General features: G+C 57.8%; 3 protein-coding genes across 3 annotated transcripts; 2 read left to right on the forward strand and 1 right to left on the reverse strand.

Moving 5' to 3' along the window:
• Positions 1–507: 507 nt before the first annotated feature.
• Positions 508–9,995, forward strand: NXPH4 (neurexophilin 4). Its single transcript, XM_033116275.1, has 2 exons — positions 508–701; positions 8,463–9,995. The coding sequence occupies exons 1-2, from the start codon at positions 645–647 to the stop codon at positions 9,324–9,326; spliced, it is 921 nt and encodes a 306-aa protein (XP_032972166.1). The 5' UTR covers positions 508–644; the 3' UTR covers positions 9,327–9,995.
• A 2,629-nt stretch (positions 9,996–12,624) lies between these two features.
• SHMT2 (serine hydroxymethyltransferase 2) lies at positions 12,625–17,809 on the forward strand. Its single transcript, XM_033117370.1, has 12 exons — positions 12,625–12,782; positions 13,766–13,963; positions 14,451–14,530; positions 14,709–14,909; positions 15,183–15,264; positions 15,398–15,520; positions 15,645–15,784; positions 16,121–16,286; positions 16,484–16,583; positions 16,670–16,825; positions 16,904–17,011; positions 17,137–17,809. Exons 1-12 carry the CDS (start codon positions 12,750–12,752, stop codon positions 17,262–17,264), a joined length of 1,515 nt encoding a protein of 504 aa, XP_032973261.1. The 5' UTR covers positions 12,625–12,749; the 3' UTR covers positions 17,265–17,809.
• Positions 17,810–17,815: 6 nt separating this feature from the next.
• On the reverse strand, positions 17,816–20,993 carry NDUFA4L2 (NDUFA4 mitochondrial complex associated like 2). Its single transcript, XM_033117371.1, has 4 exons — positions 19,931–20,993; positions 19,481–19,569; positions 18,624–18,684; positions 17,816–18,496 (listed from the first exon to the last, which is right to left on the reverse strand). Exons 1-4 carry the CDS (start codon positions 19,985–19,987, stop codon positions 18,440–18,442), a joined length of 264 nt encoding a protein of 87 aa, XP_032973262.1. The 5' UTR covers positions 19,988–20,993; the 3' UTR covers positions 17,816–18,439.
• Between the last annotated feature and the right edge of the window lie 916 nt (positions 20,994–21,909).

Here is a 21,909-nt window from a genome sequence, read left to right on the forward strand (position 1 = left end):
CGTGATGGGGTTTCCGTCCGTGATCAATGATTCTCATCTCCGGGCCGAAAGAGCCGCGGGGCGCCCATCCATCCCCGTCAGCGCCGCGCGGTAGCAGCTGCCCGAGACCCCGCCCGCCCTCACCTCGGCCCCGGCCCTGCTCCTGCCCAGGGACCCACCTTGGCCCGGAGCACCGAGGGACACCGGTCGTGCTGGGCCCTTTGGGAACACCGTTCTGGAGCTCAAGCCCCACGCCCTGCCCTATTCCTCATCCGTGCACAGACCCAGACCCTTGGCTCATGGTCCCTGAGCCCCGTCGCCCTCTCTACTTCGCACCTGGGCCGGGGGCGTGTCCCGGGCGTGTCGGGTTGAAAGTCACCTTCGGTGCCCCCAGCCGGGCGGGAGGGGGCGCGCGGGGTGCGGCCGGGATTGGAGCGCCGCGGAGCCCCGCCCCCGCCCGCCGCCCGTGTCGGACCCAACTTTCTCCCCCGCCCGCGCCCCGCCCCCAGCGCCGCGCTCGCTGCCAGCGCTCAGTCCGCGGGCCGCGCCGCCGCTCCGCCGCTCCGGCAGCTACCCCCCGCACGCCAGCCCGGAACCCCTTGCTCCCACCTGGCTCCGGCCTGCCCCGGGACCTGACCCACCCGCCCCGCTCGCCGCCCAGGAAGATGCGGCTGCTCCCGGAATGGCTTTTCTTGCTCTTTGGCCCGTGGCTCCTGAGGAAGGTAAGAGCAGCAGGGCTGCAGCGCGAGCGCGGGGTCCGGCATGCAAAGGTCCCAGAGTGCGAGGGGTTCCGTGCGCCCGCCCCGCCCCCAGCGTCCCAACTTTGCGCCGCGTGGAGGACGCGGACAGACAGACTCCCCAGTCCAGGATAGGCGCGCTCCCAGTGCAAGTTGGCTGAGGGTCGGGGACTGGGGCAAGGGTGGAGGCCCGACTCGGATCTGGCTTCAGGCGCGGCGGGGGAGGGGACTAAGCCCGACCCGCGAGTGCGCCAGACAGAGCGGGAGTGCGAGACAGACAGACAAGCCAGCAGGGTGTCAGCCTTGCCGCCTTTCCGCGCCAACCTCGCTCGCCTCCCTCTCTGTCTGTCCTTCCACCCCTCCACTCGTGCCTTCCCATTTCTCTTCTCTGCACTTGTCACCATGCCAGGTGGGCACTGTGTTCCGAACATACACGGCCCCAAAACGCGCGCACACACGGACGCACACAGATACTGCCGAACTTGGCTACAGTCTCCCATCATATTTCCCGCGGAGACACCATCTCCCCTGCACAACCTCACAGACACACCCCTCTCTGGTGCCGGCTGATAGGGGTGGGGGCTGTCTAGAAGGGGAGTCTCTCTTCCCGTGCCCTCCAAGGCCCCACCTCCCAAGGCTGCCTTTTTTCCCTGAGGCTCTGGGGCGAGGACCCAGAGGCTAAGGGGGCCCAGACTTGATCTGCCTTCCTCCTGACTTGGAGGCTTCAACTCATGTACACGGTGTGCTCATCTGTGCTGGTGTCGAGTGTGTGAGGCAGCGTGTGCACCTGTGTGCATGCATGTGGGGGGGGGCAGACTTGGATGTCTCCATGCTGGGGACCAGGGTGCATGTATATGCTGGTATGGGGTGTTGTGTTGGCTTTGAAGGAGTGAGTGCAGGTGCCTGCTTCACAGTGCAGCCATCTGTGCCCCGCTGTGTGTCCCACACTGGGGACCGAGGCCCTGGCCCCCTGTCTCCTTCAGTCAGCTCCCCTGCCCATGATTTTCCTGTTTCCTGCACCCCGACCTACATAGTTTAGGGGCAGGCAGGTGGTTTCCTAAAACCCTACTCCCTGCACCCTATCCCCAGCCCCTGCAGAGTCTGGAAGGGGTGTAGTTCTCCCTTCAACATTTGAATCTCCATCTGCTCAGCCAAATCGCTCTCAGCAGCTCCAGAAGGGCAGGGGCTGCCCAGTGAAGCTGGTGATTGAGTTCCCTGATTTTCCCAAACCTGCCTGGTGACCTTGAGGGGCTGGAAGGTGGGCAAAGGAGCCCCCTCTTCAGAAACTGCTCCCACTAGCTAGAGCTTCTTTTGGGCTTGCTGCCCAGCTCTGCCCTTAGAGGACTGCAGTGGGGGGGGAGTCTGTGCCCCACAACCTACTGTGTGTGAAGAAGGCCTGGTGGAGAGGATGGGAGGGATGGTACTCCCCACCCCTCCTTTCTGCTTCCTCCCGCTCTCCTCTTCACTCTCCCCATCACATAAACTCCCCTGTGGACAGATCTGGTTTAATTTCCTTTGCCCCCTGAAGGGGAATGAAACATCTGGTGGAGACTTGAGGGAGAGTAAGCACGAGGACGTGAGTAATGGGGATGTAGCTGCGTGTATGTGAGCTGCAGCTGTGGGCCTCTGTGTTGGGAATGAGTGTGGGGGGAGTGTATCTCCCATTTAGTCCAGCTTGTGTGTTTGTGAGAACCTGTGTTTACTTGTGTATACAGACTGTGGGGGTGAGAATATTTATAACTGTGGGTGGGGGTATATGTGTAGAAAGATGTGTGCATTTGTCTACACTTGTGAGTATGTCGTGTGCAAATGTGTGTACCCCAAGGTGGGTCTCCAGTGCATCTGTGTGCTGGGGCCCATGTGTTGCCTGTATGAGTCTCCAGGGTTTGTGAGTGTATCTACGTGCTTATGGTTTTGAGTGCATTTGATTGTGGGATTGCAAAGCTCAGGATGCGTTTGTGTATCTGAGTGTAGCCTATGTATGTGTGTGCACCCAGGGCTGTCTCACTGGCAGGGTTGGCAGTGGGTGGACACTGGGTAAGAGGCTGGTGGGGGACAGTTTACAAGACAGCTCTTTGGGAAACCCTAACTGTCCATGATAGGTAACAACCCTGCCTTCTCTCACCCTGTTCACTTGCCCCCTCCTCCTGAAGCTCATTCTCCTTTCTCTTTGCTCATGGCTCCTGGTCATCTCTCAGGGCTTGGGACTCCTGCCTTCCACTGGCCCTGGGGCCCTGCCCTCTGGGCCAGGCCTTCTTCAGTATCTTTCTAATACCGTCTGGTCTCTGACTCTTCTCTCTCTCACTCTCTCTTTCTCTGTGTGTGTCTTCCCCACCCCTTGCCAAAGCAGCTGCCTACTGGGAGAAGCAGCAGGCAATCAATAGTCACTAATCACTAATCACTAATTACTAATTAGTTGGGGGAGGGCAGGGGTGGAGCCCTGTGGGACCTTCCAGCTCTATAATGCCTCGGGGAAGGATTAAGCCGGAGTCTCCAGTCTCTGGAGCCGGCTGGCCCTGGCCATGTGTCTAGCCCACCCCCTCCCATCATCACCTCTAGCCCCCCAGCTAATCTCTGGCTGGGCCACTTAGGCACGGTGCAGCCTGGGCTAGGGCCTGGAGCTGTTGGTGGGGATTTGGGGGTAATCAGGGCCGCAGCTGGGCTAGGGGCACAGGAGAGAGGGGCAGCGCTTTGACAGCTCCCTTGGGCCCAAGCCTGCGAGTGTGGGAGGGGTACCCGCTGGAAAGGATCTAGAGGGTCTCCAGTGGGGCTGGGAGAAGAACTGGAGATCCAAGACAGGATGACTGGAGAAGATGTGAAGTAATTAGGGAACAGAAACAAGGTAAAGAAGGGTCACTAGGGTCAGAGACGGAGTCATTGGGAAGGGGAGAGAGAAAAGGTGAAAGAGACTAGGTAAGTGGAGGGGGCATTGCAGGAGTCAGAGATGAAGTCATTGGCAAAGAGATCGACAACTTTGGAGGAAGCTTCTCAACTCCACGTGGGCGGGGCCCAGGAGGGGGGCAGGATAACACAGAGAGGGCAGAGTCTTGTGGGAGGGGTCCCAAGGCTCAGGCATTGCCCGGCAGAGTGGGGAGTCGCGGGGTGTGGGGTGGGGAGCAGGGAGCTCCGCCTTGAGTGCTGGAAATTGGCGAGTCTCCCCCTCTCCCTCGCCCGCCCCTCCTCCACCTCCACCCCGCCCACTCCCCCTCCGGCTCCGGCTTCGGGAAATTACATCGCAGCTCCGCGGCTCCCACCACCCCCCTCACCGCGCCCTGGAGCCCGCGCCTTTATAGGCACATTTATTGCAATAATAAAGTGAGGCGCGGGGCGGGGGGCGGGGGGCGCCGTTCCCGTGGGGACCGCGTCGGCTCTAGGAAGCAGGGAAATAAAATAAAATAAAATAAAATCAAAATTCAGATAACGGTGAGCCTTGCGCTGCAGGCAGAGAGCAGGCGGGCAGGCGGGGCTGAGGGGGAGGGGTGCCCGGCCCAAGGGCAGAGCTGGCCCCACCAGCGGTCCCCGCCCCCTCTCGCTATAGTAAGGTCTGGATGGAGGTATCTGCGCCTCCACCTGCCTGGCCCCCTCTCAGAGCCCAATCCTGCTCTTCTGCCTTTTCCTCTCACTTGTCTCCCATACCTGTCCTCAGCTTCTGTCTTCGTCCCTTTCTCCCACCTCCTTCCTTGTCCTCGATTTCCCATTCCAGTCCCCTTTCACCTTCCCCATCCCCACCCCCTGGGTCTCTGCATCCCTCAGCATCCCTGTTTCTGCCCAATAACCACGTCCCATTCCCCATTCCTGTTCCCACCCGCATCCAGTCCCCATCCCCATCTCCTAGTCCCCATCCCATTCTCATTCCTGCCCATCCCTCATCCACCATCCCTATCCTCCCGCATCCTCATTTTGGTTCCCATCCCATTCTGTCCCCTCTCTTCATTTCCCTGGTCCCTACCCCATCTGCGTCCCTGTCTCTGCCCATGCCTGTCCACCATTTCTGATTTCCTCTTAATTCCTGTTCCCAAGCTTCATCCATGTTCCTACCTTTGTTTCATCCTCATCTCTGCACCCAGTACCTGTGCCTTCCAGATGCAGGTTTGCATTCCCAGTGCCCCTCCATATCTGTTCCAGTCCTCACCCCAGCCTGTCCTGTCCACCCTACCTCTGACTTCACCCCCATCTCAATCCCTGGTTCTCAGCCAGACCCCAGCTACTCCATCCTGTTCTGACTGCAGTGCCCCCTCCTCTTTCTAGGTGCAAGAGCTCAGTACGCTCTTCCCTCCTCATCCCCAACCCAGGCAGGGAGCACTGTTTCTTCTCCAACCACAGGGTGCTGTCCCTTCCCCCGTCGGAATCCTGAGCGGCCCCGCCTGACCCAGGCAGCAGGAGAGAAGCTACCGACCAGTCTGGAGGCCCCGGGGAGGTGCACTCTGCAATGCGGCTGGGGGGCTAACAGTCTGATCCTCCCCCCCTTTCCCAGCAGTCCCATCCCAAAAGAACCCCTTCCCCCAGTGGAGTTTGTTCAGCAGCAAGAGGCAGCCTCAACTCCCCTCCAGTGCGTGGGCTTGCTGCCTTGGGGGCAAAGAGCTCCTGGCTCGGCTCCCGCCCCCCCCACCATGGGCCTGGAAGCACGCCTGGTGAAGCTCACCCCTCACCCCCCTCCCTGTCTGCCACAGAACACCTCCGCCCCCCAGGCCACAGTCCCGCTAGGTTCTCCCCTCCGCAAATGTCATCGTGCTCAATTAGCTTAATTAAACCAGCTCTGGAGCAAGGGGGACCCCTCCTCGGACAAAACCCTGCTTTCACTTTCAGTCCTAGAGGGGGAGGGACAGCACCATGATTCTGGGCAAAGAGGGGCTCCCTTGTCACCCTGCTTTGCCCTCACTCCCACCCCCACCCGCAATTGGAGACACACAACCTGAAGGATAGAGGGAAATAACCAGAGACAGACAGAAACAGGGAGAAAAACAGAATCATGAAAGGAGAAAATTAGACACAATGAAGAAGAGACTGAGAGAGACTGAGAGGAGAGTGGGGAAGAGAGAGAGAGAGAGAGAGAGCAAAACAGTGAAAAAGGGAGAGCGAGAGAGGGAGAGCAAGCCGGCGAGCAAGGAAGCCAGAGGGAGGATTTGATTTTATTTTATTCCATGTTCCCATTTCTCGGCTCGTTTCCTCGCAGACTCTCGCCCCTCCCTGTCCGACACCCCCACAAGGTCGCTTTGTCCGCCCCCCCCAACTCTTCCCTTTTATCGTGGCTGTTTCCTGGGCAGGTGGGGGGTGCGGGTGCCCAAAGCCCAGGGATTTGCCTGGATCAGAGAAGCGTAGACAGCAATTTGTCTGGGATCAGAGGGGAGAAACCTGGCACCCTTCACAACCCAGCCAAAACTGCTTCCCTCTCCCAGCCCCTGACTGGGAGGGTGCAAGACTTCGGGTGCTGCTGGGGTGTGCTAGGGGCGGGGTGGCTTGGAGACATTTGGGGTTGTACCTGCAGATTGTGGGGACCGATGGAAGCTCCGGGAAAAAGCAGTGGTTGGGCCCAGAGGGGTGAGGAGTTAAGTGTTAGAGTTCAAATGGTGCCCCCCAGCCCCACCCTTAGACTTTCTCTTGAAGCTTCACACACTTCATCTTCCAATGCCCTCCTCTGAGCTTGGAGCTGGAGCCCTGCCCCCTCAAAGCCCACCTCCCGGGGCGGGGGCATTGGCCCCTCCTCCTAGGAGGCCCTTCCTCCGTCCCCCTGCGGCCTAGAACCCCTTCTCCCAGCCCCTCTCAGTCTCACCCTCCGGGTGTTAACTGCCTATTCAAGCTTGTCTGTCTGAGTCAATCACTTTTGCCTCCCCCAACCCTCTCACCTGAGCTGGGAGGAGGGATGGGGGGGCGATAAATATGTATGATGAGCGGGTGTCGCTGCATTAATAACCCAGGATCGCAGCGCTGCAGGGGAGGGGACCAGGCAGCGGAGATTCTAGCCCCGCAGCCTGACTCTGCTGTTCCTGTCCCCTGTAGACTCATGGTATATACACGTGGGTGTGTGCAAACAGAGGGTGACACCCGTGCTGACAGGCCTCTTTACCTACCCAAAGCTCAGCCAGCAGGGACCATTCATATACAGCTCACACACATGCACCCCGCCCAGGGGAAACACAGTGAGCACACTTGTTCTATCATTGTGAATATACTGACACACACCCTTTAGAAAGAGCTTGAGACATGGACACAAGAAGATAGCTCACACAGGAAAAGTGACACACCTAGAGTCACACACAGCCTCCCTCAGACATACAGCCAACCTTGGCATACAACCACAGACTGATACTCAGCCTCACTCAGATTAACACACGTACACACAGCCAACCCAGGCACATATACAACCCAGGCATACATACATAACCTCCACAGACTGACACAACAGACATTCAGCCACCACAAGCAGGCAGACACACGTACACAGCATCCTCAGACTGATACACATGGGCATACAGACAGATATACACAGTCACCAGGGCCACACACAGAGCCACCCACCCTGCACAGACACCGCAGGCAGACACACACCCATCACCATAGGTAAACACACAAATACACATCACTCCAGGTAGACAGACATGCAATACAATCATCCCAGGCTAACAGAAACACAACCACCCCAGACTGATACACGTAGTACTCCCTGCCCCCACCCCGCCCCTGTCTGAACCCACACGCAGTAAGAGCCACACTAACGGCCACAGCTAGCACAGTCTGACTGACACACACAGCTCCTCTCCCTCGCTCCCCTTACTGGAGCAGCATCTCCATATTTCTTCCTCTTGCTCTCACCCGTCTTTTTCACTCCCGGCCACCCCCACCCCCCCACCCCCAGATAATTGATGGCTTGGGCCTGGCCCCGCTGCTCCTGCCTCTCGATCTATCTTGTACTCGTGCCCAAGCTGTCTCCCAGATCGCAGCCACCTGAGACAGGGGAGACGGGTAGGGGCGGGCCAGGGCGGCTCCTCCTGCCTGCCTCTGAGCCCAGAGGACCACCAGGAGCCCCCCCCCCCACTGCCAGAGCACTGGAGACTGGGAGGGGTAGTGGTGTAGCCCCCAAATCTCAACCCACACGCCCAGACTCTCCACTGCTCTCCTCATCTCTAGCGGTTTTCCGTGCCCCTTCCTGCAAGGGAGTAAAGGCTGAGACTGAGGTGGGGGCTGTAGTCTCAGCAGAGACTTTGGGAGGTCTTCACCTCTTTCTTAATGCTGGATGTTGACAGCGGTCATGGCCTCCCTTGCCTGAGTCCAGCTCCTCCCTGGCCCATCACTCTGGACCATCTAGGCTCCAGGCTGGAGGAAATGGAGCCCAGGTCCCCAGCTCCACTCCCTATTCAAACCCACACTGGCTTGGGCTTTCTCAGCTGCATCGGAGTTCTGGAAGAACATAAGGATTCTCAGTGTCATTTCACAGATGTAGAAACTGAGGCCTAGATAGGTGAAGTGACTTGGCCAACACCACATACATAGCTTGGTAGGGCTGCAAGTCTATTCCAATGCACACTCCCTGTACCACTGACAGCGGACTGCCGGATTCCGTTTGGTCTCCTAGGGACTTTTTGAAAGGGGCTGGTGTGGGTAGGGCTCTGGCGGGGTGGCCACACACCCATCACCATAGGTAAACACACAAATACACATCACTCCAGGTAGACAGACATGCAATACAATCATCCCAGGCTAACAGGACAACCCCAGCGTCTCTTTTTCCTCCTTATTCTGTGTTCACAGGCCGTCAGTGCCCAGATACCGGAGTCCGGGAGGCCACAGTATGTGGAGCTGCGCCCCGCAGCGGCCGGAGGGGGCGTCCCTGGCCAACAGCTCCCAGCGCCCAAGTCTTCCGACGGCCTGGGCACCGCTGGCTCCTGGAGCTGGGCGTGGCCCGCTAACCACACCACTGCACTGGCCCGGGCGGGAGCGGCGGGAGCGTTGCCAGCGCCGCGCACCAAAAGAAAGCCGTCTATGAAGGCGGCCCGCGCCAAAAAGATCTTTGGCTGGGGAGACTTCTACTTCCGGGTGCATACCCTCAAGTTCTCGCTGCTGGTGACCGGCAAGATCGTGGATCATGTGAACGGGACTTTCAGCGTGTACTTCCGCCACAACTCGTCCAGCCTGGGCAACCTCAGCGTCAGTATCGTGCCGCCCTCCAAGCGTGTCGAGTTCGGGGGCGTCTGGCTGCCGGGCCCCGCTCCCCACCCTCTGCAGTCCACCCTGGCCCTGGAGGGGGTGCTCCCTGGACTGGGGCCCCCGCTGGGGCTGGCGGCCACAGGGTCAGGGTTAGGAGGTACCCTTGGGGGAGCGCTGGCGGGCCCACTTGGGGGCTCGCTCGGAGTGCCTGGGGCCAAAGAGTCACGAGCTTTCAATTGCCACGTGGAGTATGAGAAGACAAACCGTGCGCGTAAGCATCGCCCGTGCCTGTACGACCCATCACAGGTGTGCTTCACCGAGCATACGCAGAGTCAGGCTGCCTGGCTCTGTGCCAAGCCCTTCAAAGTCATCTGCATTTTCGTCTCCTTCCTCAGCTTTGATTACAAACTGGTGCAGAAGGTGTGCCCAGACTATAACTTCCAGAGCGAGCACCCCTACTTTGGATAGTGCGCCCCTCCCTCGGCCGAACTTCCCGCCAAATCCCGGCCTCCCTAAGTGGGACCCCTCCCCATGCCCCCAAGTCCTGTGGCCGCATCCACCCTTTTATTCTGGGGGCGGAGAGGAACAGCCCTCCAGGGGAACATCAGCCGGCGTGAGTCCCCTTTTCCCTTTTGGGAGTGCCTATGAGGCTGGTAGTCTCCTCAGCTACACCCCGAAGTGGAGGGGCAAAGCGCAGCCCAGAATAGGCGGTTCCAGCGTTCCCTACATCCACATTGGGTCCCCTTTACGCTCCTGACGCTGGGCTGGACATTCCCTTTGCCCACAGCTTTAATAATGCCTGGCCTGGCACCCTCCTCTTACCCTGACTTTATTGCCCCCAGGCGCTCGTCTTCCTGCTCCACCCTGTTCCCACGTAAAGACTAAAGCAGTATAAGCTGCGGCCTATCCTCATTCCCTTCTGCCTGCCGTATGCCTGTCCCCTTTCCCTCAAACTCCAATTAGGGTAGCGAAAGAAGACTCCTGGGTACGTGATGGACTCCAGCCCCTGCCCTATGCCTGCCTCCTTCCTGTCGCTGTAGTCCTGGTCCACCTGCCCCTTTCCCGGTTGCTTCCTCTCCGTGATATTTTTTCTACTCCAAAACAGTCGAGAAAGGAAACAAAATAAAGTGAAATCCAATACCAGTATGTGTGAGACCTTTTCAGGGAAGGGGGAATGATGTGGGTTTATGTCTGGCAGAGACCTGGCCAGGGCCTCCTCCCCGTCGCGGGGAAACATGCAAATATTAACGGACCTAGCACCTTGGAGGTCATCCGAGACTACTTAGACAGAGATGAGGCCGACCCTTGGGGTATGACATAGGTAACAGGATGGGGATTAAACCTGAGAGGGGACTGCCAGCGGACTAGTTGACACGACTTGGGGGTGGAGGTATAGACCTAGAATTCCCATTCAAGGAGATGCAGGGACAGTGTAAGTAGAGCGCTGACAACCTGCTAAGCTCCGCGGGGCTGGCGGGAGGCGGCAGGTGGGGGAGGGCGAACGGTGTTTGCAGCATCTGGAGTCATCGATCTTCCTTTTCCTTCCTAATTTCGTGGGCGCTGAGTTTGCAGACGGATGAGGGAGGGAGGGAGGGAGGCCTGAGACGAGGGGGTGGGGGAAGGGAAGAGCGCGAGTTTGGAGAGCCGGGCCTGGTCCTCGCCGCCGCCGCCTGCAAACGAGGCCCCCTTCAGCCAGCTGCCCACCGTCCTCACCCCCGCCTCTAGCTCCCTCCAGCAGCCGCGGCTGCTAATTTTATCCGCCCCCAACCCTCGCCCAGGCGTTAATTGGCTGCGGCTTCATTAGCAGTTCTCAAGCTCAGCCTCCCCCCACCCCTCGGGACCACTGACTGGGACGAGGGAGAGGGTATGGACGAGCTGCGGCACGGAACGACGCCTCGTCTTCAGCCTTCCTTGGCCTTAAGTCCTGGGTCTAGGAACCGACTCGGAGAGGACAGTGTTCTCCAGGGGATTGCCCACTGAGTAATCAGCGGGAAACTGAGTGAAAGGTGAGTGTGACCCAGACATGCCTGGGAGTGAAAAGTCGGTAAGGAGAAAATAAATATTGGATGGATGGATGAATAACAGGATCAACTGAAAGAAGGAGGAAGGTAGGAAGTGGTTCTGGGTCAGAGATTGGAGGGAGGAGAATAACCCAGCAGATTCCTAACACCAGGCCTATTACTGCAAAGAACTGAGAACACTTGGGGCTAGAGTGGGAGGGAAGGATGTTAGAGTTAGGGGGGACTTCTGAGGCCTTGGTATGAGAGCCAAATGGGAATGATTGGAATTAACAAGTTAGCCCATCTGAGCTGCAGTTTCCTCACTTGTAAAGCAATAATAAAATAGCATGAGATTAAATGATACTTTGCATGTGAACTTGCTTTGTGATGAATTGTTCTCCCCGCTTTCTCTGACACAAATCTGCCTCCTCCAAGACCATCCTCTTCTCCTTTTTCTCCTCCTTTTCCCCGCCTTTCCTCTTTGAACATCTGGATATCTGAGAGCAGAGTGAAGTGCCCCTGCCTGTAATTGTACTTGCTGCATTTTGTGACCTGTTCACTTCTTGATGTCCCAGCACTCAGTGATCTATTCTTATATCTCCAGGGCTATGGCATGCCTGGCACAGAGTAGGAGCTCAATACATCTGAATGAATGAATGTGTAATATTGCTATGTGAGGCAATATTGCTATGTGAGGTTCATTGCTTATCAGAATTATTGAGGAGAGGTTTCATTGTGTGTAAGCACGAGTGGGCAAATGCCCACTACTCTTTAAGATCCATTGAGGATCAAATATATGGTGATGGAAGGAGAACTGACTCTGCGTGGTGAACACACAATGGGATTTATAGATGATGTAACACAGAATTGTACACGTGAAATCTATGTAATTTTACTAACAACTGTCACCCCAATAAATTAAAAAAAAAAGACAAGGAAAAACAGATCCATTGAACTAGAACCTCTGAGGAGAGAGGCTCCACACTCATATATTTATATCATATTTCCCAACCAATTCTGATGTCCAGGTTTGGGAACCTGTTCCTGGAGGGATCAGTGAGTCCCTCCCCCAAAGTATGAGTCCAGAGGAAGTCAGGTCGAAAGGAAGATCCCTTCCAGTTCCAAGGATCTATAGCCCTGGGGATATAAAAATAGTTCACTGACTGCTAGGGTGGCAAGAGGTGAACAGGTAAAATTCAACAAGTGTAATGACAGGAGGGGGCATCTCACTCAGCTCCCAGATATCTGAGGAGAAGGCCAAGGAGGAAGCAGGTTTGTCAGTCAGAGGAGGAGGGGGTAACAATCCATCCCAGAGTATGTTTACATGCAAAGCCTCTTTTAATCCCACCACATCTTATTTATTTACAAGTGAGGAAACTGAGGCTCAAATCGGCTAATTTGCTAGTTAATCCCAGAGCTGGAACTTGAACTTAATGTCTCTCACCCTTCCAGACCAGGTAATCAGGTGCTTTCCAGTGCATCATGGCTCTTTAGCTTGTATAGGAGACTTTGTATTTCCCAGAGTGCCTAATAATACTAGGTATTCAGTAGGCGTCCAATAAATGGTTGTTGTCTGGATAACAGGAAAAAAAATCCTGAAGAGCTCCAGCACAGTGAGGAGATGTGGCGGCACTGGATCTCTTTACATTCTAGCAGGAGCCTCTGACCCTGGGGCTACAGACGGGAAATGAAGCGGAAGAAAGGTGGAAAAACTACAATTCCCAGAAGACCATAAAGGTGTCACCACACGCATGCGTAGGCTCCTCCCCTTAATACTGTGGCTTCTTGGTCCCCTCTTCTCGCGCACGCGCTCTTGGATCAGTCTTTTTCCGACCCCTCTGCTTCCCGCGGCAAGAGTTGGTGGCTGGACCTCCTGCGACCTCGGGTTACGATGCTGTCCTTCTCTTTGCTCTGGAGGGCTCAGGTAAGAATGGGGCTCCGGAGACTGGGCGACTAGTAGAAAGCAAGCTCCCTTCCTACCGTAGTTCCCATTCACAAACTTTGGGGTTCCCCTGGCTTTTCCACGCACATGGTCTGGGTCCTCCAGGAGCTGACGCGCAACTAGGATTCCCTGAGACCCCCGGGTGCGCGTGAGGTAATTGGGGGCCCCTCCCCTCCCCATTCTGGTAACCAGATGCCCCAGGGCATTGTGATCATCCATTCCATGTGGCATTAAGGGAAAGAACTGCACCAGGTGCCCCGTGGACCCTGTGCTGGCGAACGAGCAGGGTTCCCGGCCTGGACAGGCAAGCTGAGTCTTTCCTGCCCGCTCTGGGCCATGCAGATGATGCAACCAAGCGCCACTGCTTGCATCAGTGGTCAGTGGGCTGGAAGGAGATGAAAAGGGAGCCGGGCAAAGGACAGGATGTGGGTTTTGGCTTTCCTGCCAGCAGACCCCCCACCCCCACTCCCACTCCTCTTCCCGAGGTCCTGCTAAAGGTCAGCTCCGCCTCCTCCATTGTTCTGAGAACCACCTCTAAGCCTGTTGTCCCTTGAAACTCGGCTTCCTCCCCCTACCCCCCACTGGGGAATCCGTTTAGGGAGGCCCTACAGGGAATCCCCTTTTGTTCCTGTGGGTGGGGAGGTTCTGAAACCTCTAGCTTCCAGAAGACAGACTTTACCTTTACTCTGTGGCTTTGCAGAGTGGTTCATGGGTCAAGGTGGAGGAAGATTTTGAGGTGAGGTGAATGGACCGAATGAGAACCACCCCCTGGACATTGATCTCAACCTTGGCTCTAGAACTGGCTTTTGAAGGTGGGGTGGTGAAAACTGGAAAAGGCAGGCTGGACAGCTGGCTGCTGGGTTTGGAGCCAGAGGGCCCAATAAGCATAGCTGAGAGTTAGCTGAGAGTTGTTGGGAGACTGTTTATCTGGATGCTTTTATTTGACCCTGGCTTTTCTTCCCCAGCCTCTGCAGAGATGTGCTCAGCTGGTCAGGATGGCCGTAAGGTGCCAACACAGTGAGGCAGCCCAGACCCAGACCAGAGAAGCAACCAAGGCCTGGACAGGCCAGGAGAGTCTGTCAGACAGTGACCCTGAGATGTGGGAGCTGCTGCAGAGGGAGAAGGACAGGCAGTGTCGAGGCCTGGAACTCATTGCCTCCGAGGTGGAGCCTGGGGAGGGGTCCAGGGCTTGGGCCACCATGGGTGCAAGAAGTAGCAGGTCATCTTACCGCTGTTTCTCCAGTCTCCCTTTCAAACTCAGTGCCTTCCTGCTGTGCTTTATCTCCCAGTCTTCTTACTTTCCTCTGAAGCAAAGGCAGGGCCAGTCCGGGTTATGGGATGGAGGCATTAGAGAGCTTCCAGAGCTTTCCAGGGACCCTACAATCGAGTCTGGTCCCTAACCCTCCCAAGAGAAAACAGGAACCTGGAAGCACAGGTGGAGAGGTGGCCTTGCTGGGGAGACATATCGTGGTAGCTGGGTTTCTGAGGATGCTCTCTCTGGCCCTGCTCCAGGCCTGGCAAGGACCCCCTGAATGAACAGAGCTTTCTGTAGAGCCCAGCTCCACCCAGCCCAGGACTCGAGCAGGGTGGACTGTAGGGAGCCAGGGAGAGGGGCTCAGTATCTTCTCACATTGCCTCCCCCCCCACCAGAACTTCTGCAGCCGAGCTGCGCTGGAGGCCCTGGGGTCCTGTCTGAACAACAAGTACTCAGAGGGTTATCCTGGCAAGAGGTAAGGGACAGCCCAGAGGGCTAGAGGGCAGCCTCAGGGATGGTGTTCCCAGTGGCGGATAACTGCCTGTACCCTCCCAGTGCATTTAGAGGAGTGGCCTTCCCTGTCCTTTGCTGCTGGTCAAAGGGGATGGTGGAACCCTTTCTCTGTGCCCTGATATGCCCCCCTCCCATGGCAGGTATTATGGAGGAGCAGAGGTAGTTGATGAAATCGAGCTGCTGTGTCAGCGCCGGGCCTTGGAGGCCTTTGATCTGGATCCTGCACAATGGGGAGTCAATGTCCAGCCCTACTCCGGGTCCCCAGCTAATCTGGCCGCCTACACGGCCCTTCTGCAACCTCACGACCGAATCATGGGGCTGGACCTGCCTGACGGGGGCCAGTGAGTATGGAGCGGGTGGGCTCGGGGCAGTATGGGTATGGGAGAGGAGTTATTTATTGAACCTCTACCATATGCCATGCATATGGAACGTCCACTTCCTGTCCTGCAAGTTACAGTGCGGGAAGAAGGTGAGACCCGAGGAGCCAGTGCTCAGCACAATGGACAGAGCCAGGCTAAGCGCAGCGTTCCCGGGCCGCGCCTTTGGAGTGGGGCAGGATAAGTCTAGGGTTACTCCATTTTGACGCCTTCTTATTTCCTCTCCTCCCCTCCCAGCCTCACCCATGGCTATATGTCTGATGTCAAGCGGATCTCGGCCACATCCATCTTCTTTGAGTCTATGCCCTATAAGCTGAACGTGAGTGCCCTAGGGTACTGTGGGGGCCTTCTTCTGGGAAAGAGGCTGGAGCCCTGGGCAGTCCGCAGGGTGAAGGAGGGGAGTGAGCTGCTCTCCTTTCTTCTCAGGGTTTTAGCTTTTTGTCTCTGTCCAGCCCAAAACTGGCCTTATTGACTATGACCAGCTGGCAATCACTGCTCGACTTTTCCGACCGCGGCTCATCATAGCTGGCACCAGCGCCTATGCCCGCCTCATCGACTATGCCCGCATGAGAGAGGTTGGTGGAGGCCTGGGCTACTGACCACTCCCCAAGGGGTAGTGTGGAGATTTTGGAGGAGGGGCAGCTTTGGGCAGACCTGTCTGGGCCCTCCCCAGGCTGAGGCCTGTCTCTACCTGCCCAGGTGTGTGATGAAGTCAAGGCATACCTGCTGGCAGACATGGCCCACATCAGTGGCCTGGTGGCTGGCAAGGTGATCCCCTCACCTTTCAAGCATGCAGATGTTGTCACCACTACCACCCACAAGACCCTTCGAGGGGCCAGGTCAGGCTTCCCTGAGGTCAGGCCTTGCCTTTCCCTGCCTTCATGCCCTATTCCCAGGGCACTGTTGGGCTGGATCTGAGAGGAACTCACTCCACCTGAAGACTCCTACCCAGTCTGACAATTCTTCTCTTTCCCATGGTGGCAATTCCTTGGCAGGGGGCTTGGGGGTGGGAGGGAGGGTCTGCTCCCCCCCAGTACTGGAGTCCGGCACACTGAGCACAACTGAGGTGGACTCTGAGAGCCCTCGGGGGGCTCGGGCCAGCCAGCTTCCTCTGCTCTTCCCATCCCTTGCCCTTTCTTTTCAGCTTAGATTCTGACTGCCTTCTTCCCACACAGGTCAGGACTCATTTTCTACCGGAAGGGGGTGCGGTCTGTGGACCCCAAGACTGGCCGGGAGATCCCTTACACATTTGAGGACCAAATCAACTTTGCTGTGTTCCCATCCCTGCAGGGAGGCCCCCACAATCATGCCATTGCTGCAGTGGCTGTGGCTCTAAAGCAGGTTGGGGAGCCTATTCTTGTTGGGGGGTGGGCATTGGCGTGGATGCTCAGACCCTATACCATGCTCACTGAAGTTGGAGCTGTTAGAAGGAAAGTGTCAGGAGGGGAGGGTTCAAGGCTGGGGTCACAACTGTGCTGGGGGAGGAGGAGCAGAAAGGACAGGACTTGGGGGCCCAGGTGCTGCTGTCTCATCTCCAGGCTGGCACCCCCATGTTCCGGGAGTACTCCCTGCAGGTTCTGAAGAACGCTCGGGCAATGGCTGATGCCCTGCTAGAGCGAGGCTACTCACTGGTGTCTGGTGAGCCAGGGGGGTGGCTGAGAGCCTTTGTAGCCTCAGGCAGAGGCCCAGGACTCACCACTCCCCGCTCATTGTTTCCCCTTTAGGTGGCACTGACAACCACCTAGTGCTAGTGGACCTGCGGCCCAAGGGCCTGGATGGGGCCCGGGCTGAGCGGGTGCTGGAGCTGGTATCCATCACAGCCAACAAGAACACCTGTCCTGGAGACCGAAGTGCCATCACACCGGGCGGCCTTCGGCTTGGTGAGACCTGGGGTTCCAGGAGGGAAAGGTGGCTGCCAAGGCTGGGCCTCTGCTCATCCTCTTCTGCCTCTCTCCCAGGGGCCCCAGCCTTGACCTCTAGACAGTTTCGAGAAGATGACTTCCGAAGAGTTGTGGACTTTATAGATGAAGGCGTCAAGATCGGCTTGGAGGTGAAGAGCAAGACCGGTAAGGGCCAGGCTCCCCTAAGCCAGCCAGTTTATAGTCGTCATATGCCCTTCCCCCAGTCAGCTAATTGCCTTCCCTACAGCTCTGACCACGCTCTGACCACGTGTTTTCTCACTCCTCTCTAGCCAAACTCCAGGATTTCAAATCCTTCCTCCTCCAGGATGCAGAAACAAGACAGCGACTGGCTGACCTCAAGCAACGGGTGGAGCAGTTTGCCAGGGCTTTCCCCATGCCTGGTTTTGAAGAGCACTGACGGCGCCAAGGAAATGAGCCCCACAGCTTGAAATTATTATTCTCCCTACCTGGACCAGTGGTGGAGGTGCCTATCTTCCAGTGTTTTTTGCTGGAGGAGGGAAGGCCTCCTACTTAGGAAAAGAGCCAGGTGTAGTTCCCTTCCCAGAATTTGTAGCTGAGATTTCTTTTGTAAGAAGACTTAGAAAAAGGAGGCTAGGGCTTTCGGCCCTAACCTCTCCCATTATTTCAGTGTTACAGACTCCTGCTCTTACTTGGGGGTAGGGGAGTTACTCTTGTGAGCCAGAGGAAGGGGTGGGTAGGCACCCTCCTTTCTGTTTTTATCTAATAAAATGCTAACCTGACCTAAGCTTCTATTACTGTGGGGAGGGGTCCCCTGGGCCAGGTGGTGGTTTGCCTCCCTCCACGTGTTCCTCCCTTCCCTCCTACCACCTCCACGGGGACCCCTGGGGCTGCAGCCTCCTCTCTCTGTCTCTGATCAGAGCCGACACCAGACGTGATTAGCAGGCGCAGCAAATTCAATTTGTTAAATGAAATTGTATTTTGCCCACTGCTGCTTCTGTTTGATCCCCGGGGACAGAAGGGAGCAAGGGAGGGGCGGGATGGCAGGGGAAGGCCCAGGTGCAAGGCAGGAGGGGGTCCCTGTTATCTTGGGAGGCAGGGGGCTTGGGCACAGGGAGGAAGGAGTGAGCTGCTCCTGCCTGAGCATAGGTGCCTCCAGGGCAGGCTGGGCAGCAGGCAATGAGCCCAATGGAGCAGCTCCGCCTGCGCTGGCGCCTGAGCCAATGGGCCTGCCACGTCGCTTGGCACTCAGAGGCCCCTGCTTGCTCTTGGCTCACGTTAGCCACGCTCAACACGTAGCCTGTGCCACACCCTACCATGCCCCGGTAGCAGGGCAGAGGGGCTGGCTTGGGGCTTTTGGGTCAAACCGGCTGCTGCCCACCCTCCTAACTCCTCCCCCGCGTGGGACTCAAGCTGAGGGTCAGAGGTGCTTCCGCTGTAGGGAACGAGGGAAGGGGGGCGGGGGTGGAGCCGCCTCTCCGTGTGGGAACCGGGCTTGTGTATGCAGGAGCTGGACAGGGTGGCTAGAGTGGAGCCCTGGGGCCTCGGGGCAGAGAGTGGAAGAAATGAGGCTGGCTGACGGTGGTGTACGTGGAATGCGCACAGCAGCCAGGCTCAGAAGTCGGGCCGGTCCTTCTTCAGCTTCTTATAGTCCGTGGAAACTGCAAGGAACTATTGGGGGGAATTGCACCGAGTGCCCCAGGCCTCCCTTTGCGGGGAGGCTCGGGGAGCTGAGGGGTCGTCCCGGGACCAGGAGGTGAGAGGATGGAGGTGCAACCCTAGAGTTACCAAGAGGTACCTTGTATTGGTCATTGGGGCTCAGACGGTTCCAGGGCTCCGGGTTGTTCTTTCGGTCCCAGCTGCGGAGAGGGAGTGAGGGTTATGGTTTCCTTTCTGGGAGCTAGGACTCTACCCAGGGTCTCTGCCTCTATGCCTGTACCCCCCTCCTACCGTGGGGAACCCATTTCCCAGAGACTGACAGGGAAGGTGGCACATTAGCGGTTGCTGACAAGTGAGGCAAGAAGGTTGTCACCATTGTCTGCGTGAAGCCGGGTGACAGAATGATAACCTGGCTTAGGTTTACGACCGTTCCTCGCCACCCTAGGTCAAACCGGCAGAGCAGAGCAGTGGGAATCAGGCAGAGATCCCCAGGGGATGGGTTTTCTGTGATGTGTCTCAAATTCTGATAACGCAGAGGATGTTCCCGATGCGTGCGGAGGACCCCCCACCCCTCGCCACCTCTGGCCGAGAGCGGTGTCTCCGCGCCATCCTGGCCCCAACGGAGCCCCAGCCGCTCGCCTGCCACACCCCCAAACCCCTGGGCGAGGAGATTGAGGTACCCAAAGGCTGCTAGCTGCCGGCAGAGCGGCGTCGCCATGGCAACCAGGCCTGGAGCGGGGCGGGGTCCGCAGCCCGAAGTGGGCCCGGTCGCGAGCCGCCGGGGAAAGAGCGGTCGGATGGGCCCGAGCCGAGGCGGGCCCTCCCTGAGCAAGAGCGGGCTCCGGCCGCGAGATTGCCGGGCGGGGCCGTGGCAAGTGAGCGACCATGGAATCTCCGCTAGGACCACCCATCCCCACTGTTCCCGAGAGGTCCACGCGTTCCTGCTCCATCTTGCCCCACCCAGGACCCCACCACTGTCCAAAGCGCGGCCTTTACCAGACGTCGGGGCTGCGCAGGGCGAGCCGCAGCAAGTAGAGCGCAGCGCTGCCCATGCCCAGGCCAATGAAGCCGATCATCGGGATGAGCTGTGGGGAAGACGGAGGGCACTGTCAGAGTCAGCCCCCTCCCCGCGGTTCTCAGCAGCCCTTTCCAAGCTTTTCTGCCCGTCCGCTCCCACCCCTGCTTCAGGCTGACGCTCCCTCCCGTCTGGGAGAGACGACCTGGAACCAACCACCCCACAGTATCTGTCGTAGCTTCCCTCACCCCAAAGCGAGCCTGTCGGAGGGAGATTCAGGAGGCACCGGGGCACATTGCAAGTATAGTTTAAGGTACACTAAAGAACAGTTAGGAGAACTGCGGCAACTAGGCAAGAGGAGGGGGCTGGGATATTTGGGGGCCGCCGGAGCAGCGAGAGTTAGAACCAGTGGCTCTGGGGACCGAACTCACCGCAGGATGTCTCTTGATCTGCCGGTAGAAGCGGGCCCCGAGACTAGTTCCCGCCATAACGCCTCTCCAGTGTCTGGTCCTCCCCAGCGGCCGGGCTCCCTCGCTCCTACTGGGGTCCCGCCCCCGGCTGGGGAGGGGTCAACCCAGCCCAACCTTGCCCAGCCCGGCCCCGAAGTCTCCGACTCATCCCACACCCGCCCATCTTTCTTTTTCCCACAGTTCCAGGCTCAGAGCGGGGAGGAGAATTGTTGGGGAGCAGAGGGATTTCTGCTCCCCCACTCTCTCCTCCAGATGCCCACACCCTGGCCATGGGACACTATCATACTTGGGGCTCTGGGTTGGTCTGAGGGAGAGGCCTCACAGGCTTTGACCCAGACTCTGATGGAGAGGGGATCCACAAGTAGGGAGAGGAACTCCGAATGAGACAGGTAGACAGACCTCCAGCAAAGTGCAGGTGTGGAGTGCTCACAGGTGGGACCAGGGAAGACTGACAGCATCTGCAACGCTTCCCTGACACTCCTAAAGCCATCCAGGATCTAGCAGCTCCTGGAGGTCCTGGTTCTGTCCCCTCCATAGTGTAGTGGAAGGAGCAGGAGGGCAGACAGGCCAACAGCACTAAAGCTGCCCCAGCCCCTCTAGTCCTTGGTGGTTTATCCAAGTTGCATGGTTGGCCTGGAATACTACTTGGAGGCCAGGGGAACAGAGTATCTTAAACCTGACTCAGGACAGAATAAGTCACTCAGTGAAGTTTGGGGGCTTGAGAAACTTGCCTGCCCTGCCCACCTCGGATAGGGGTGAAGGTGGAGCCACCCAAGGAGGCCACTCTCTGCCTCTGGCTGTGATGGAGAGGAAGAGAGTGGCGTGAGGGAAATAGACAAGGAAAGACAGACAAGATGTTGAGAAGGAAAGAGAACAAGACACAAACTGAAGTGTAGAGCGATTGCCTCCACTTCAGGCGTATGCTATGCTGTCAGGATGAGAAGGCTCACTGACACCTTCTTTGGGGTACTGGGTCCTAGGGACCTAGGAGCCCAGCCCTAACCATCTCTCCCCCACTCCCATGCTAGCCTCCACCCTCTCTCCTTCCTTACTGCCCCTTGGGTAGCTGGGTTCTGTGGAGCTCCCCACTTCTCCCCTCCAGAGCCCTGTGGCAGCTCTGGCTGGGGTGAGCTGTGCACCGCTGGGCCCCTCAGAGGTATAGAGAGGGAGGGGGCCCTTCCTGACGGCCCCATTCCTTTCCCCGGTGCTGATACCTCTCCCGTCCCCTGCACTGACAAGCTCAGCTGTAATTAGGCTGCGGGGTCCCGGCTCTCCGCCTCCCTCCGGCGGATAATGAGATAAAGTGTCAGAGACACGGTGAGAACAAAGAGACAGAGACTTGCTGCGACGTGTGTGTGGGGCGGGGGAGGGGAATGACGGGATGTCAGAGCCTGGAGCAGCACAGAGCCCGGCCCTCCCTGAGCACCCGCACCTCCAGGGTCGGGCCAGGGAGTGGAGTGTCTTGTCACCGTGCCCCCCAGCCCTTCAGTCTCTGGGACTAAAAATCAATTCCAGAGCTCAAGCTTGAGGGGCCGCACAGCTGGGCTGCACATCTGGCTCTATGTGACACAGCTGGGGCATCAGGACGTCGACAGGGACGTCTGGCCCCTACGCCGTGCGTGTCCCTTTGCTTCTCCGGCCCTCACCCGTTTTCCTGAGTCCTTTCTTCTGAGTTCAGGTGAACCTGGCGCGTCCCAAACCCTCCGCCGCCGCGCTCCTTTCCTCGAGGTGCCGCGAATCCTCCCGCCTTTGGCCTCTGCCCAGCTCTGAGTTCCCTATTACAGGATTGCTTCGGATTTGGCCTCTCCTTGACCTTTAACCGGCTCCTGGTGCCAGTCGCTGACCCTTTCTCTGTGACCCTATTTCTATGCTCCGCCCTCATGGTGGCCGCTGGGGACCGAGCTGGAACACAGAACTCCTTGGGTTCCAAATTCCACCTG

This window comes from Rhinolophus ferrumequinum, chromosome 10 (assembly GCF_004115265.2).
Source record: "Rhinolophus ferrumequinum isolate MPI-CBG mRhiFer1 chromosome 10, mRhiFer1_v1.p, whole genome shotgun sequence".
Taxonomy (NCBI): domain Eukaryota; kingdom Metazoa; phylum Chordata; class Mammalia; order Chiroptera; family Rhinolophidae; genus Rhinolophus; species Rhinolophus ferrumequinum.